General features: G+C 35.8%; 2 protein-coding genes across 11 annotated transcripts in view; one reads left to right on the top strand and one right to left on the bottom strand.

Moving 5' to 3' along the window:
- Window positions 1–15294, bottom strand: part of LOC149573244 (ATP-dependent (S)-NAD(P)H-hydrate dehydratase-like) — a 179978-nt gene that overhangs the window by 62709 nt on the left and 101975 nt on the right. The gene's annotated exons all lie outside the window — the stretch shown is intronic.
- On the top strand, window positions 9126–13494 carry LOC149573245 (uncharacterized). 2 transcript variants are annotated; one of them, XM_089814448.1, is made up of 4 exons: window positions 9126–12149; window positions 12288–12687; window positions 12842–13241; window positions 13360–13494. In XM_089814448.1, exons 2-4 carry the CDS (start codon window positions 12568–12570, stop codon window positions 13401–13403), a joined length of 564 nt encoding a protein of 187 aa, XP_089670574.1. In that variant the 5' UTR covers window positions 9126–12149; window positions 12288–12567; the 3' UTR covers window positions 13404–13494. The 2 variants fall into 2 exon arrangements, 1 of the variants encoding a protein (XP_089670574.1); XR_016360074.1 differs by lacking the exons at window positions 12842–13241; window positions 13360–13494 and having other exon boundaries at window positions 12288–12557.

The raw sequence follows: 15294 nt of genomic DNA, 5'->3' as shown, positions 1-15294 counted from the left end.
AGTTGCTCCCACTTTTTCTTCCACCTTTTTCTTAACTCCTGTACCTATATAAAGAAGTACCCCTTCATTGTAAAATCATTATTATCTTTATGTAAGAGAGCTCTGGAGAAATTGCGCCAGCAAAACTTTGTTTGAGTAAGCACTATTTTGAAAGAAAGTGAATACAAAGGAGCATTTATGACTTAACTTTGATTAAGTGAGATTGTTATTTGTGTGAATTGTAAGCTTTGTCTATAATTCATCCAAGTTGTCTTTTATTCATGTTATCTTATGTTATTGGTAATTGTATTTCGTGAATTGAATAGAAAAGAGTTAAGAAGCAATTGAAGCCAGAGCTTTGACCGGGAGCAATTGTGGAAATGTATAGCTAGAAGTTTTATCTGTAGCTTATACTTCTTTCTTAATTCTCAAAATAATTAAGTTATTTTTATTGTAAGGAGTCTTTGTGCCCTAATTGTAAAGTTTTTCCATATAGAAGTACGACCGGACTTAGAGCCAGACCGGTACATTTTCAGCTAGCCTTTGAGTTAGTGAAGGTTTATCAGTATCACTCTTTCCAGCTCTTGATAGAAGTGTAGTTAGAGATTCACCCTACCCATTACTCGCTCCACGAGTAAGTGGATTCTTTCTTGAAAGTTAAGAAGAAAGGATATTGGTAACACCCATTTTATAAAATCTCTCGACTTCTTGCTTACCTTGAGTTGATCCAAGGAATGGAGAGAAGGGAGAGTCTTCCCTTTAAGGTAGGAGAGACTCTGTCTCACACGCTGTGGCTGGTCATTCTATTTTGCAACTGGATTTTTACCCAAAACTGTTGGTTGCAAAATATCCACCTAACAATCCTTTAGCAATCAGAACTCTATGATGAACTCCTTGGCATTTGCCCATGTAGTTAATTTCTAAGGACTGGCATCCACAAACCAATCAATTGCTACACCCTACAGGGTCACTGAGAACTGTCGGACCCAGTCATCCTAGTTTGTTACACCATTTGCCGTCCATATTTTTTCACAAGTGTTGCAGTGTCCGATCGGATCTGCCATCCCGTCACCATTAAACTTCGGCATTTTCTCCTTTGGTCCTACCATTATTACTTTCTTCTAAAGTAGTGGTGCTTGTTGTGGGCCTGCGTTGTTCTGAGTACCCATGCTATTTTGAGTACCCACGTTGTTCTGAGCACTCACATTGTTTTGCACAACCGCGCTACTTCGAACAACCGCCCTACTTCCCACAACCGCATTACCTAGTGAGAAAAGATCTTCCTCAAGCGAAGTTGTTCAATTTTTTGCCTGTATCTGTTCATCGGGTGTATCGAGAACGAAGAGTTCACTCTACACTTGTGCTCCTTTGGCACTTCGAGCCATGCAAGTTACTTTCCTTCCATTCAGATTCTCTACCCTCGGCGTTTACAAGTTAAGGAACTCCTCCCTTGTCTCTTCCACCAAATTCAATCACTGTCAAGTCTCTTCTAGCAATTCCTCGGCACTCCTCAATCTGCTAGTTGAATGCACTCCCTCTGTCTATGCTCCTTCACCCCCTCGGAGTCCGTCGGTAATATGCTGAAGCTTCTGTCTGAGCTCCACCTGTTGTGCTAAAAGTAAAACTTCCTATATTGTGCATATTTCATCCTTATCTTTTATCTTATTCCTATCCTTGTTAAGCAGATTCGGCATTAATCTTCATAACACTTCCTTCGTTCCAAGTTCAACTGGAAATGGCACTAAATGTTTACCGTATAGGGTAAAAGGATACTTATCGCATGTAGTACAGTAAGATATAACACTGAACAAATACTTTATTTATATACGCAATATGCACTCCAATGCTTACAATATGATTATGATGATTACAATGATGATCCAAAGTCCCTTCCGGACAGTGTACCTATACTCTTCCGAAGGGGTGACTCAACCATCATACACCCTTTCGGATAAAATTCTACCCATCGGCTACACTGTAGATTTTATTGACAACAGAAATCATATGTCAGATATAAAACACCAAGTGTCAGATTATAAAATGATATACTGCTGAAGATTCATCGACATGTATTGGAATTGTCATTACACATTCAATTAGACACAAGTGCGATTATGATCATTAAAATAATTAAGTCATTAATGTCTAATTATAAGAGCTTAATTAAAATGAAGAGGTACAAAGTTCTCAGGAGATGCTATCCTTGGTCAAACAGTCACAGCCACTCGTGAGATATAATAAGGGCTATGATATCTGAAATAAGAAGTGTGGAGTGTGAAGAAGTAAGAATAGAAGTACAAGTTTGAGCACAGAATATCATAGAGGTATTAAAAAGAAGAATGAATAAAGGATGTAAATGACTAGAGCATAGCATATATATAAAAGTATATATATAGATTGGAAGTATGAGGTAGTAATAAGGATACAAAGAAAATCTGACGTACATGCAAATAGAATATAAGAGTTATGAAGATTTATATTATACTGAAATAAAATAAGGAGAATTATATCGGATAGAGTAGAAAATTGATTCAATTGTCCATCATCTATTGAGGTAGTGTGTAGCAGGTTAGCGCTCACAAAGACAAGAGTGGGGGTTGGTGCTTCTAGTAGGTCGGTGCCCGCGAAGTGTAGGAGTTGGAGCTTCAAGTGTGTCAATGATCATAAACATAGGAGTTGGAGCCTACAGAACATTGTAAAAGAACAAAGTTTATATAGAAGCATTAATTGTCGCGGTTTAGTCCTGTATTGGATTTCCACGTGAATCATTGTGTATTTGTGTTCATGTGCATTATTGTCTATCTCATGATCTAAGTTTATTAAAGCAATTGTTTAGATAAAAAGTTTTAAATCGAAAAAGTGTTATTATACCAAGTCACCCCGCCCCCCCCAATATAATCACATGCTATTCATTGACGATAGGTCCAGAGCTGGTGATAGATATAGAGAAAAGGACCAAATTAGGATTAATGACATGGTCGATAAGACTGGTTATATGGGCAGTTGTGATAGACCACAAAGACCCACATTTCTAAGACCTAAGATGCAATTGGTACTGAGACTGAGGCTGCCCCCTTTGCAGATGATGTGGTTGCACAGTTTACTGAGTGGGATGCTCTGCCCCAAGCCATTAAGAAGAACCTGAATTTCAACAGATATCTAACATAGAAGCATAAGCATTCCAAAGGCAAGCCTACTCCTAATAGACCGAGGCCTTAACAATCAAACTTACAAGAGTTGGCTAGTAAGATGACTTTGGCACATTATGATGGCAGTGATAGTGTGACAACTTGAGTTTGGATTCACAAGCTCGACACTTATCTTGCTTTGCGTCCTGTGACTGAGGACACTGTTAGATTAATAGTATTACAACTTGATGGAGTTGCTTGTGATTGGTGATATCATGGATTGTTTCCCTTCATCATGATCAAATTACTTCCTATTAGGAATTTGTGGACAAATTGATGGAGTGTTTTGATAGGAAGGACTCCAAGGTGTACTTCTAGGAGTTAGCTCAACTCAGGCAGACAACTAAATTGGAGGCCTTGATTAGCAAGTTTCAAAAGCTTTTAGTGATGGTCTATGACATATCTAAGAAGAGAGCCATGTTGTTTGTCAAGAGACTGGTTGAGCCATGTAATATTCCCCTCTAATAATGAAATTCAATATTAAATCCAAATTTTCCTAACTAGTTAATTATTCAATAACCATTCATAAATAAATGATTATTAACTAAACTACTAAATAAAATAATTATAGTTAAATAAACAATATGAATTAAACTAGCAAACAAACAAATAACCTAAAAAGGGGCATGTTGTCCATTACCCCTTAAATAACACCCAACTATAATACAGGCATATAAATCTATACCCTTTCATTATACAAGGATATCAGATGAAATACATATTTGGTTACCTATATCTACCACAGATGACGTGGAGAATGAAGTCCATATGCAATTATAAACATTGCCACCGAAAGATAAAAGGGTTGGCCACCCCTCATGGTTCATACCACAAAATATATATTACATCATACTCAACATGTATTCAATGAACAGTGGATCCACCACTACGGCCAAGATTAATAATTGAATATGGTGAATCAAACTAACATAAAAGAATAATAAGGAAAATCAAAAGATTTAAATTCATACATTGAATTGGTATGAGTGTACCTGCTAATGGTGACATCATCCACGTCAACCGCCAAGGCATAGAGAAAAAGATAAGAAATAAAAATATGAAATGGAGTAAACAAAAAGAAAACAAAGAAAGTTTGAAATGAAAAGAACTTCCCTTATGTAATGCAAGAAAAGACAGGATCCACCCATAAATGTGGGAATCTGCAATGGAAAATAAGGACCGGACAAGACAAACAAACAATTTTGGTTTGATATATTTATCTCTCCCTAATATTAAGAAAAGAAAAGACCTTGAGGAAGAAGATTAATAAAGTAGGCAGGTACATTTATAAGGAATATTTCCTATCCCATTCAAGAAAGTAGAGTGGATCAAGTAAAGGTAAGGAAGGTATGATGCTAATGATTTACTTTTAATTATGAATATATTTTATTGTAATTATGAATATATATTTTTCGATAATTTATGCTTACACGTATATATGAAAGCATATACATATATGTTGATATGAAGTACTAAGAGAGTGATTATACTATGGTTAATGACCTAAGATCAAGAGAGTCTATATTAGGGACTTGAGTGATCTTAATATGGTTATAAGTCCAGAATATACCATTGAAGGTAACATATGCATATGTGATAAGGGTCCTGGTTAGAGGATCTCTTCTAGGAAGGACCTTAGAGGGAGCACTCTATATAAGATGGAGAAGTAATTGACGATGGTACTAGAATTGATGATATACCAATTAGGACCTAGAGATCCTCAAGGGGGTTATTAACCCCAATGTGGAGACATCATTGAGGTTGGGGTTAAATTAGAGAGTAGAATTGTATAGTTAGATATGTTATTGTGATATTGCTATCAGGATTTAACTGTGTGATTATTGAGTCAAACTCATTGACCCATGTTTCATGAGTAGTGATTCAACATGAATCCATCTCTCATGAGAATAAATGGAACACTTAGCACTCATTGGATCTAGGTGATGCTCACAAGGGTGAATCACCAGGACTTCCTAAGAGGTCACCCATCCCAGTACTACTCCAGCCTGAGCGCGCTTAACTACGGAGTTTCCTCCATATTTAAACCCAAAGCTTGCAACCCCATTTGCAAAACCTTCACCAAGTGTTGTGCCTTATGAACCATTCATTAGAAAGCCCCTTAAGCTCATCAATTGATAAGTAGGGGATAATTTCCACAACAAGTCAAATTGTGATATTGCTATCACACAGTCAAATCTTGATAGCAATATCACAATTTGACTTTCTGTGGAAATTATCTCCTACTTATCAATAGATATGTTATTGTTATGACTCCAACAATCGTTTGCAAGTATTACTTGTCCCAAGATAACCGTAATAGTGGGGACATTGAAAGTTTCTACAAATTCTATAACTGAATATAGACTAGATTTGATTTTCTTCCTCTCCTTTGCTTTGGCTGAGAATAACTTCAAAGTATTGCCTTCAATTGAATTAGAAATGTAATTCATACTTCTGTCTTTTAATTCTGCAATTCAAATGTGGGCAGTTTTGACTAAGGAGCAGACTTGTCTTTGTTCTTGTGTGCTCTTAGACTTCAACCTTACCCTTTATAAATAAAGAAATCAAGGGACATGTCCTTAGAAAGGACATGTTTCTTCCAAAATCCATTTGTGCCTAACCTCTAAAAGTCGGCAACTTTCCAAGGATTAAATGAGTTTAACATAAACATAAACTAAAGAGTTTATATTAGACTTAAACTATTAAACAAGGATAGACGTCGATGTCTTAAGGAGAACAAGGCAAGGATTTAAATCAATATTTATTCATGCTATATCAGATCAAATTGATCTGGTATCAAATTAGTATGGTTATAAGTTACAGAATTAACACTCCCTCTTAACTTGATAATCATACTAAGAGATATCGTATCTAGCAACATCAATAAAGATGAACAAGCAAGAACTGATACTCTATATCTATCTGAATCCTTTTAACATGTGGTATCAGAGAACACATGATACAATGTCATATTACTAAATCTGTAATATGACAAATCACTGCAACTAGTGATAAACGTATTGCAAAGAATACAATGTACAGGATAATTCTGAAGAGTTATTTAAGTTCTTCATTTATCCAAGTTGTGACTCAGATACTGGCATTCCTATATCACATGATCCTGAGTTTAAGATCTATCAGAATACAAGATAAACCCCAAAGAATAATAAAAAATTTCCTTTATCCAATTTGTGACATATAGACATAACAATGTCTACATCACAATATGATCTTGAACTCACCTAGATCTTACAATAGAACCCTACTGTTCAACACATTATCTAAGAGATCATCATCTTTCATAATGTCTTTTATACAAGTGTTTATTATCTCAAAGATAGTCACCTCCTAAATAATGAACACAAATGGTGGAGCCCATAACAGTCAATAGCCGAACAAAAAAAAATTATTTTATTAATAATTTAAAGAATACAAATGGATTACAATTCAACCATACCAAGTCTTCTTCTGAAGTGGTCTATCTCCACTCTAGAGAGAGGCTTGGTGAGTATGTTTGTTGTCTGATCTGCAGTGCAAATGTATTCTAATTTTACAGAATTCTTGTCTACCATATCTCTTACATAATGGTAAGGAATTTCAATATGCTTAGACCTGTCATGAAAAACTGTATTCACTGAAAGCTTGATGGAACTTTGATTGTCACAATGAATAATTGTAGGATTCATAGCTTGCCCAAATAAATCTACAAGTAACATCCTTAGCCAAACTACTTCTCAAAAGGCCATTGTTGCTGCAATATATTCGGCTTCTATGGAGCTTTGAGCTACTAAAGACTAGTTTCTGCATATCCAAGATATCATTGATGTTCCTAAACTGAAATAGCACCCTGAAGTACTTTTTTTGTCATTAATACTTCCACCCCAATCTGAGTCAGTGAATCCATGCATATCTAAATCAAATTTCTCATATTTGAGTCCAAAATTAAGAGTGCCTTGTAAGTATCTCATAATATGTTTAACTGCAACTAGGTGAATCTCCTTTGGCTCACACATAAACTGGCTTGTGGCATTAACAGCATAGCAAATATCAAGTCTTGTATTTACTAAGTACATAAGGGATCCAATCATTTGTCTGTAGAGAGTGGAATTTGTCGAAGGTGATTTTGCTGCTGCTTCTTTAAGTTTATGTAGATTAGTCTCAACTGGAGAAGACATAGACTTGCAATTCCACATTCTAAATCTCTTCAAAATATTTGATATATACTTCCCTTGATTGAGTATGATACTGTCAGAATTCTACCATACTTCCAGTCCTAAGAAGTAATGAAGGAGTCCCAAGTCTTTCATCTCAAATTCTCTGATTAGATCTTTCTTGCATTGATCTATAAGATGATCATCACCTATTATAAGTAAATCATCAACATACTATATTAGAATTACAATATCATTTTTATCTCTTTTATAATATAAATTTGGATTGGCTTCATTTTTTAAGAATCCAAGCTGGTGAGGTACTTATCAATTCTTTCATACCAAGCTCTTGGAGCTTGTTTAAGCCCATAGAGAGCTTTCTTGAGCCTACAAACAAAAATGTTAGGATCATGAGTTTCAAATCCTTCAGGTTGCTCCAAATATACTTCTTTTGCAATCTTTCCATTTAGCAATGTTGTTTTTACATCCATCTGATGTACTTTCCATCCCTCTGATGCTGCAATTGCTAGGACTGCTCTTACAGAGGTATATCTGGCGATAGGAGCAAAAGTTTCTTCATAATCAATCCCTTCTTTCTGAGAAAATCCTCTGGCTACAAATCTAGCTTTATATTTCTCAATGCTACTATCAGCAGCATGTTTTATTTTAAATAACCACTTGGAAGAAACAACAGATTTTCCTTTAGGTCTTGGAACAATTTCCCAAACATCATTCTTCATAATAGATTGGTATTCTTCTGTCATAGCTTATTTCCAAGCTATATGTTTAATAGCATCAGAAGGATTGGTTGGTTCTATTTTGGATAAACCACTCATGTTTGATGTACAACTAAAGAATCTTTTAGGTCTTTTGCTTTCTCTGATTGTTCCATAAGGTGTAGCAAAGTCTTGTGCTTCCTTAACTGTTTTGATGGCCCAAAGTGGTCTTTTCTTTGAATTTTGATTTTCTCCAAAATTTAGATTTTGGATTTCATCTTCAATTTCTTCTATGTTCTCCCTCTAAGACTCAGACTCAGTATTTCTTTCAGAACTAGGTAAAGGAGAATGTTCTTCAGAACTTAGGGCTCTTTTGAATGCTAGATCTTCTTCAAAAATTACATCTCTACTAAATTCAATACTTTTTTGTCCAGGTATGAAAATCCTATATGCCTTAGATGTTTCACTATACCCTACAAGAATACTTTTCCTCCTAGAGGGTTCTAACTTGGTTCTCTTTTCTTTTGGAACATGGATATATACGAGGCACCCAAAAATCCTAAGATGACTTATATTGGGTTTAACCTTAGTAAAGACTTCTTTAAGAGTTTTATCTCTAAAGAGTGAGGACTTCGATTTTGAATTTAAAGAGCAATACAAGAGGCTTTTGCACAAAGATAATATTCTAGGTTTTGATCAAATATCATAGCTTTAGCAGCTTCTACAATTGTTCTATTCTTTCTTTCTACTACCCCGTTTTGTTCTGGATTATAAGGAACGGTGTACTCCCTCTTAATTCACGTTTCTTTATGAAACTTTTAAACAACTCTGAGGCTTATTCTCCTCCATTATCAATTCTAAGAGTTTTAATTTTTTGTCTTGATGAGTTTTCAGTTAATGTTTTGAATTCTTTAAATCTCTTTAGGATTTCTTCTGGTTTTTTGCACTTTAAGAAGTAAATCCATGTTTTTTTAGAGAAGTCGTCTATGAACAAAATATAGTACCAGATTCCTCTAAGAGAAGCAACAGACATAGGTCCACATAAATCTAAATGAATTAATTCCAAAACATTACTTGTTTTTCTAGTGCTATCATGAAATGGACTTTTGGTGTTCTTACCCAATGCACACCCTTTGCATATGCTTGGGTGGTCTTTATTTAGTTTAGGTAGACTAGTAACCATCTTCTCCGTAGTTGATAAGGTTTTAAAATTTAGATGCGCTAATCTTCTGTGCCATATTTCATTTATGTCTGCAGCTTCATGAATTAAGGCTTGAATAGGTGGACTTGATTCTGAATTTAATTCATACAAATGTCCTTTTCTGTGACCAATCAACTTCGCTTTCTTGATTGAGGAGTTCTTTGCCCAGGTGATTATTTTACCATCCACGAATGCAACGTTATGCCCATCATCTTCAAGTGTTTTAATTGAGATTAGATTTCTTTTTATTCCTGGTACGTAAAGTACACCTTTGAAAAAGAAGAGAATTTCCTTATTTTAGTTTCAAGGTGCAGTTTCCAATTCCTTCGAAAAAAGTTGTTGAATTATCACCAGTGGTAACTTCGCCATTAACCTTTTCTGAAATAGAGTCTAGTGCTTCTTTGTATCCTGTTATATGTCTAGACGATCCACTATCAATTACCCATGCTTTATGTGAGATTTCATTTGATAGTGTTGAATACAATACATGATTCTCATGATCATAGGTATCTTCTTCCCTAGTAACATTTGTATAGCTTGCTTGTTGTTTAGAATTCTCAAAACAATTAGATCTGTAGTGTCCAAACTTTTCACATTTGAACCATTTTATTTTGGATATATCTTTCTTGGATTTGCCATTCTTTTGATTTTCCTTTTTCTTCTTGAAATGATTCTTCTTGCCCTTATGGGAGTTTGTATTAAGAACACGAAGTTCTTCATCTTCTCTTTTCAGTTTCCCTCCTTTCTTTAATTTTCTGGATTCTTCTTAAAGACAATCCCCCTTAAGTCTTTTGAATTCAGGAAGTTTATCTCTAGCACTTGTGCAAAAGCTTCCCATGAATCTAGAAATCCATCTACAGCCATTAGCCTTAATTCTATGTCACTAATAATGGTTCCTATACTTGACAATTCATCTCTAACGCCAGCAACTCTTAGAAAGTAAGAATTCATTGATTCTCCTTTCTTTATTTGTATGTGATTTAATCAGGGTAACGTGACTCGCGGCGAGTCACGTGAGTCAGGCGAGTCAGAGAGCTGCGCTGACCTCGCTGAGTCACAATGCTGGCGAGTCACGAGGAGTGACTCGCGTGACTCGCGAGTGACCCGGCTTCTTGACTTGGCCACGACGGGCAAGAAACCGGGCCATAAAAATATAATTTTTTGTATGTTTTTTTTATGTTTTTTTTTTACATATCTCACTCATATAACCCTAAAAGGGCTCCCATAACAGTCTATAGTGAAAAGAAGAAAGAGAGAGAGAGGTAGAAGAGAAATAGAGGTTTCTTGTTTTGCAACCAGCTAAAAGGAGGAGGAGAAAAGCTTGCATTTGTGACATTGGAGCTTGCATTTAGATCATCAAGGAGTTTATAGGAGTTCTTCTCAACACTTCTCAAAGCATTTGAAAGAGGTAAGACTTGATTGTTTAGATTTTGATGATTTTTTTGTCTATGCTTATGGGTTTTTTGCATGAATTTTTTTGGTTTGTTTATGAGTATTTTTTTTACTTTAGATCTTCATAAAATGCAATGCTGAAATGGTAATATTTGGTCTAAAATGTCTTATTGCAGCAACTTTTACATTGTTCCTTAATTAAGTCATAATGGCTTCTGGAGGTAAAAAACCCAAGCTCTCGAAAGGCAACAAAAAAGATGAGTGTTGGAAGTTCACCATAGAATTTCCGGGTAGAAAGAGAACTCAAACAAAATGCCTATTTTGCAAAACCATTAATAGTGGGGGGATAAATAGATTAAAATACCATATTGCTAGCTTACGTGGTCATGATATTGAGCCTTGTGGAGCTGCATCTGTTGAGGCTCAACGTTTTTGTTATGTAGCCTTGGAAAAATATGAACAAGAAAAAGAATTTTTTTTAAAAAAATTAGAAGAGTTAACTTTGATTGGTTCTAGTTCCCTTCCAAGCTCATCTACAAATGTTTCTGAGTCAGTAGGTTGTGTTGGAGAAGGTTCTTCTCGTCCCCCCTATCGTCCTAGTGCTTCTATTGCTCGTGCTTCTTCTACATCTATTCCTTGCACTTCTAGTGATGCTACTGCTGCTGCCCCTTCTAGTAGTGCTGCTCTTCTTCGTCCTAGAGTCAAAAAATCTAGTAAGTTGGACAACTTTTTTGTACCGCGTAGCACTCCTGGTGCACAACCCTCACTTGAGAGCATGGGCTGGAATAGGGAGATACATGAAGCTGGAGTAAGAGCAATTTGCAAGTTTTGATTTTTTTGCGACATTCCATTTATAGCAGCCAAGTACTTCAAGTTTTCAACTTCATTTATATTTGATTCTTTTACGTTTTAAGTTTTAAAATTTATATTCAATTTTATACTTTTAACTTGACGTTGAAAATTTGAAATATGCTAATTAAAATGTTTTTGTAAATGTAATAGGACTCCTTATTGGCAGGGGATGATTGATGCAGTTTTCATCTGTGGTGCGGGGTTCAAAGCCCCCACTGAAGATGAGTTAAGTGGCCCCCTCTTGCTAGATATGGTTGAGGAGGTGAAACTTGAGTTGGAGGACCACAAAAAGATTTGGAGCCAAAAGGGGTGTACCATCATGACAGATGGATGGACAAATAGGAGGTCCAGAACCCTCCTAAATTTTCTTGTTTGTAGCGGAGGTAATTCATCATGCTCTACTTCTTGAAGTCTAAAATTTAATGTATACTATTATTGAATAACAAAAATTTTGTTTTATTGAGTATTGATTCTTGATTCTTGAATGATAATTATTTTGTTTAATTTTCACTTTCAGGATCCACCATGTTTTTGAGGTCCATAGATGCTTCCTCATGTGTGAAAAATGCAAAATTCTTATGTGAGACTATTGAGGAGGTCATAAGGGAGGTGGGGGAAGACAATGTTGTCCAAGTGGTGACAGATAATGTAGCTAATTATGTTGCTGCAGGTAAAATTTGAACTTCTAACTTTCTAAGTTCTACTTCTAAAAAATTTGTTTTAGTTTTTCATTAAATTTTGAAAATTAAAAGTTTTTTAATACATCAAAAATTTTCATTGTTTACTAACTAATTTAAAATTGCTGCAGGAAAACTATTGATGGAGAGACACCCAAAAATCTTTTGGACTCCATGTGCGGCCCATTGCATCGACCTCATGTTAGAGGATATTGGCAAGCTTGTATGGGTGAAATCATGTGTTACCAAGGCCAAAAATCTTTGTAAGTTCATCTATAATCACGCCTTGGTCCCAGCACTATGAGGAAATTTACGAAGGGAAAGTAGTTGGCTCATCCTGGTATCACAAGATTTGCCTCTAACTTTATCACACTAAAATCCTTGCTGAGTTCAAGGTTAGAGTTGAGGTGCATGTTTGTTGGTCCAGAATGGAGTTCTTCCTCCTTTGCGAGCAGCCCTGCAGGGATAGATGCAACAAAATGCATTTATGATGATGATGATTTTTGGGAGCCATGTTCGAAGATTGTGGAGGTAATTTAAAATTTAAATTTTAAATTTTAAAAGCTTAAGTCTTAAAATTTTATAAATTAATTTGTCTCATACATATTTTTTATTTATATTCATTGTGCAACTTTGCAAAGTTTCATCATTCACTAAATTGTTTTTTTGTTTAATTGTTTTGTAGATCACCGAGCCCCTTGTAGCCCTCCTACGAGTTGCTGATGGCGAGAAGCCCTCTATGGGCTACATTTATGAGGGCATGGATAGGGTCAAGGAGACTATTAAGGCCAAATATGTAGGAGTTGAGAAAAACTATGGCCCTATTTGGGACATAATTGATAGGAGATGGCAAAATCAGCTTCATAAGCCCATCCACGCAGCAGCCTATTACCTCAATCCGGCATACTGTTTCCTTGATGATTTCAAGGCAGATGAGGAGGTTTTTAGTGGCCTATACACAGTGGTATCGAAGATGTCTCCTAATCCCACAGATATATTGCTTGAGATGGATGCCTATAATAATGCATCAGGGCCCATTTTTTCAAGTCAAATTTGCAAAGAAGGTCGTACAAAATTGCAGCCAGGTAAAGATTGCAGCTTAAGCCTTATACAATCTAGTTTATAAATTTCTAGCTTTAAACTTAAAACTCAAATTTTGAAATGAGACTAATATTTTTTTGTTTTCCTTTTTTCAAAATTCAGATAGATGGTGGCAAATGTTTGGGCCTTCAACCAAAAACCTTTAGCAAATCGCCATCCACATTTTGAGCCAGCCAAGTAGCACTTCTAGATGTGAGCGCAATTGGAGCATGTTCGAGCACATCCACTCAAAGAGGCGTAACAGGTTGTCTGTGCAGAAAATGAATAGTCTAGTCTTTGTGCACTACAACCTGCACATTAGGATCAGGGAGATTTTGGATAATGACACCTCTCCGATTACTCTAGAGGAGGTTGATCCAGAGTCTGATTGGATCACTGAGGCTACTAATCCTGTCTTTGATGATGAGGACCTACAGTGGCTTGACCAGGCAGATAGAGAGGGCCAGGCTGAGGCTGTGGCTATGGCAGTAGAGGACCAGAGAGCTCCAGTTGTTCCTAGTGGCAGCTCACAGAGATTGGCAGAGCCAAAGGCAGAGAGTACAGTTGATCCTAGAGGCACCTCACGAGCTGATGCTATGGCTACTGAGACATCCAGGACCTACCTTAGATGCCTTACTAAGAGGCATTTTGTAGATTATACTGAGCCTGAGCCTGAGGTTGAGGCTGAGGTTGGGGATGAGGATGAGGATGACGATGATGATGAGGATGACGATGAGGATGAGGATGATGATGAGGATGACGACTAGGAGCCATAGCTGTAGACTTATAGTCTTGTTTTAACTTTTTGTTTAACAGTTTAACAGTAACTTAATATATGATCAGCATTTGGAACATTTGAATTTGATGATGACTATTGAATCTTGATGTGTTGGATTTCATAATGCATAAATGATAATACATATACATTTTGATGGTTTGCATGGATTTATCTTAGTTTGACTTTAATTACTAGTAATATAGTATTTACTTTTAGCAATTTACCTTTGTAAGTTTGTAACTTTGTAGTTTGTAGTATTGTACATATGTAATCGATGTTTGACTTTTAAGTTTTAAGTTTTTAACTTTAAGTATGTGGCATGTGCATTATGATCAAATTATCTTCTATTTAATGATGTTATTGTGTCTTTATGCTTTATTCAATAATGGGTGCATGGAATGTTCTTTAAATCCTAAAAAATCTCAAAATTTCGAAGTTTTTTCACTTTGCGGAGTCACCGCCGAGCCGGGTCACGAGTCAAGTTATCCTTGCCGAGTCCGAGCCGAGTCCGAGTCTCGTTACACTGGATTTAATTGCCTTTTCAATGAGAGAAGTCTAGTTGCATTATTGACCTCATATGCATTTAGTAATGCATTCATCATATCAAATGTTGTTTGATGTTTTGTAAGCATGGGTATGATATCACTGTTTACTCCATCTCATATGATTTGAATGGTTTTCCTATTTCCTTTGCTCCAAATGGATTTATGAGGTTCAACTAGAGGTTGTTTGGATGCTTTATCAACAAAATTTTTTTACTTCATTTTCATCAAGAATCATCATGATTCTGAATTTCCAGGCATCAAAGTGTTCTTTCCCATCAAACCTATCCTCGGGTCTGATTGTTTATGCCATTGAAGATAGGAGACAGTTGATAGATATATATAAAGTCAGATTGAATTTTGCTGAGCCTAGGGTCAACTACCAGACCTCTGTTACCATGAAAGTTTCTACAAATTCTATGACTGAATATAGACTAGATTTGATCTTCTTCCTCTCCTTTGCTTTTGCTGAGAATAACTTCAAAGTATTGCCTTCAATTGAATTAGAAATATAATTCAGAATTCTGTCTTTTAATTCTGCAATTCGAATGTGGGCAGTATTGACTAAGGAGCAGACTTGTCATTGTTCTTGTGTGCTCTTAGAATTCAACCTTACCCTCTATAAATAAAGAAATCAAGGGACATGTCCTTAGAAAGGACATGTCTCTTCCAAAATCCATTTATGCCTAACCTCTAGAAGTCGGCAACTTTCCAAGGATTAAATGAGTTTAACACAAA

This window comes from Cupressus sempervirens, chromosome 2 (assembly GCF_028749045.1).
Source record: "Cupressus sempervirens isolate cs-2001-9-10 chromosome 2, ASM2874904v1, whole genome shotgun sequence".
NCBI lineage: Eukaryota > Viridiplantae > Streptophyta > Pinopsida > Cupressales > Cupressaceae > Cupressus > Cupressus sempervirens.
Note: the sequence above shows the minus strand (reverse complement) of the source record. Positions and strands in the feature narration are given on the sequence as shown.

What these genes read in the sequence shown, in the direction of transcription:
- LOC149573245 (XM_089814448.1), top strand. Translation starts at nt 12,568, where the DNA reads ATGTTTGTTGGTCCAGAATGGAGTTCTTCCTCCTTTGCGAGCAGCCCT. An exon ending in CATGTTCGAAGATTGTGGAG is followed by an intron (nt 12,688 to 12,841) that starts GTAATTTAAAAT and finishes ATTGTTTTGTAG; the next exon opens with ATCACCGAGCCCCTTGTAGC. An exon ending in TCGTACAAAATTGCAGCCAG is followed by an intron (nt 13,242 to 13,359) that starts GTAAAGATTGCA and finishes TTCAAAATTCAG; the next exon opens with ATAGATGGTGGCAAATGTTT.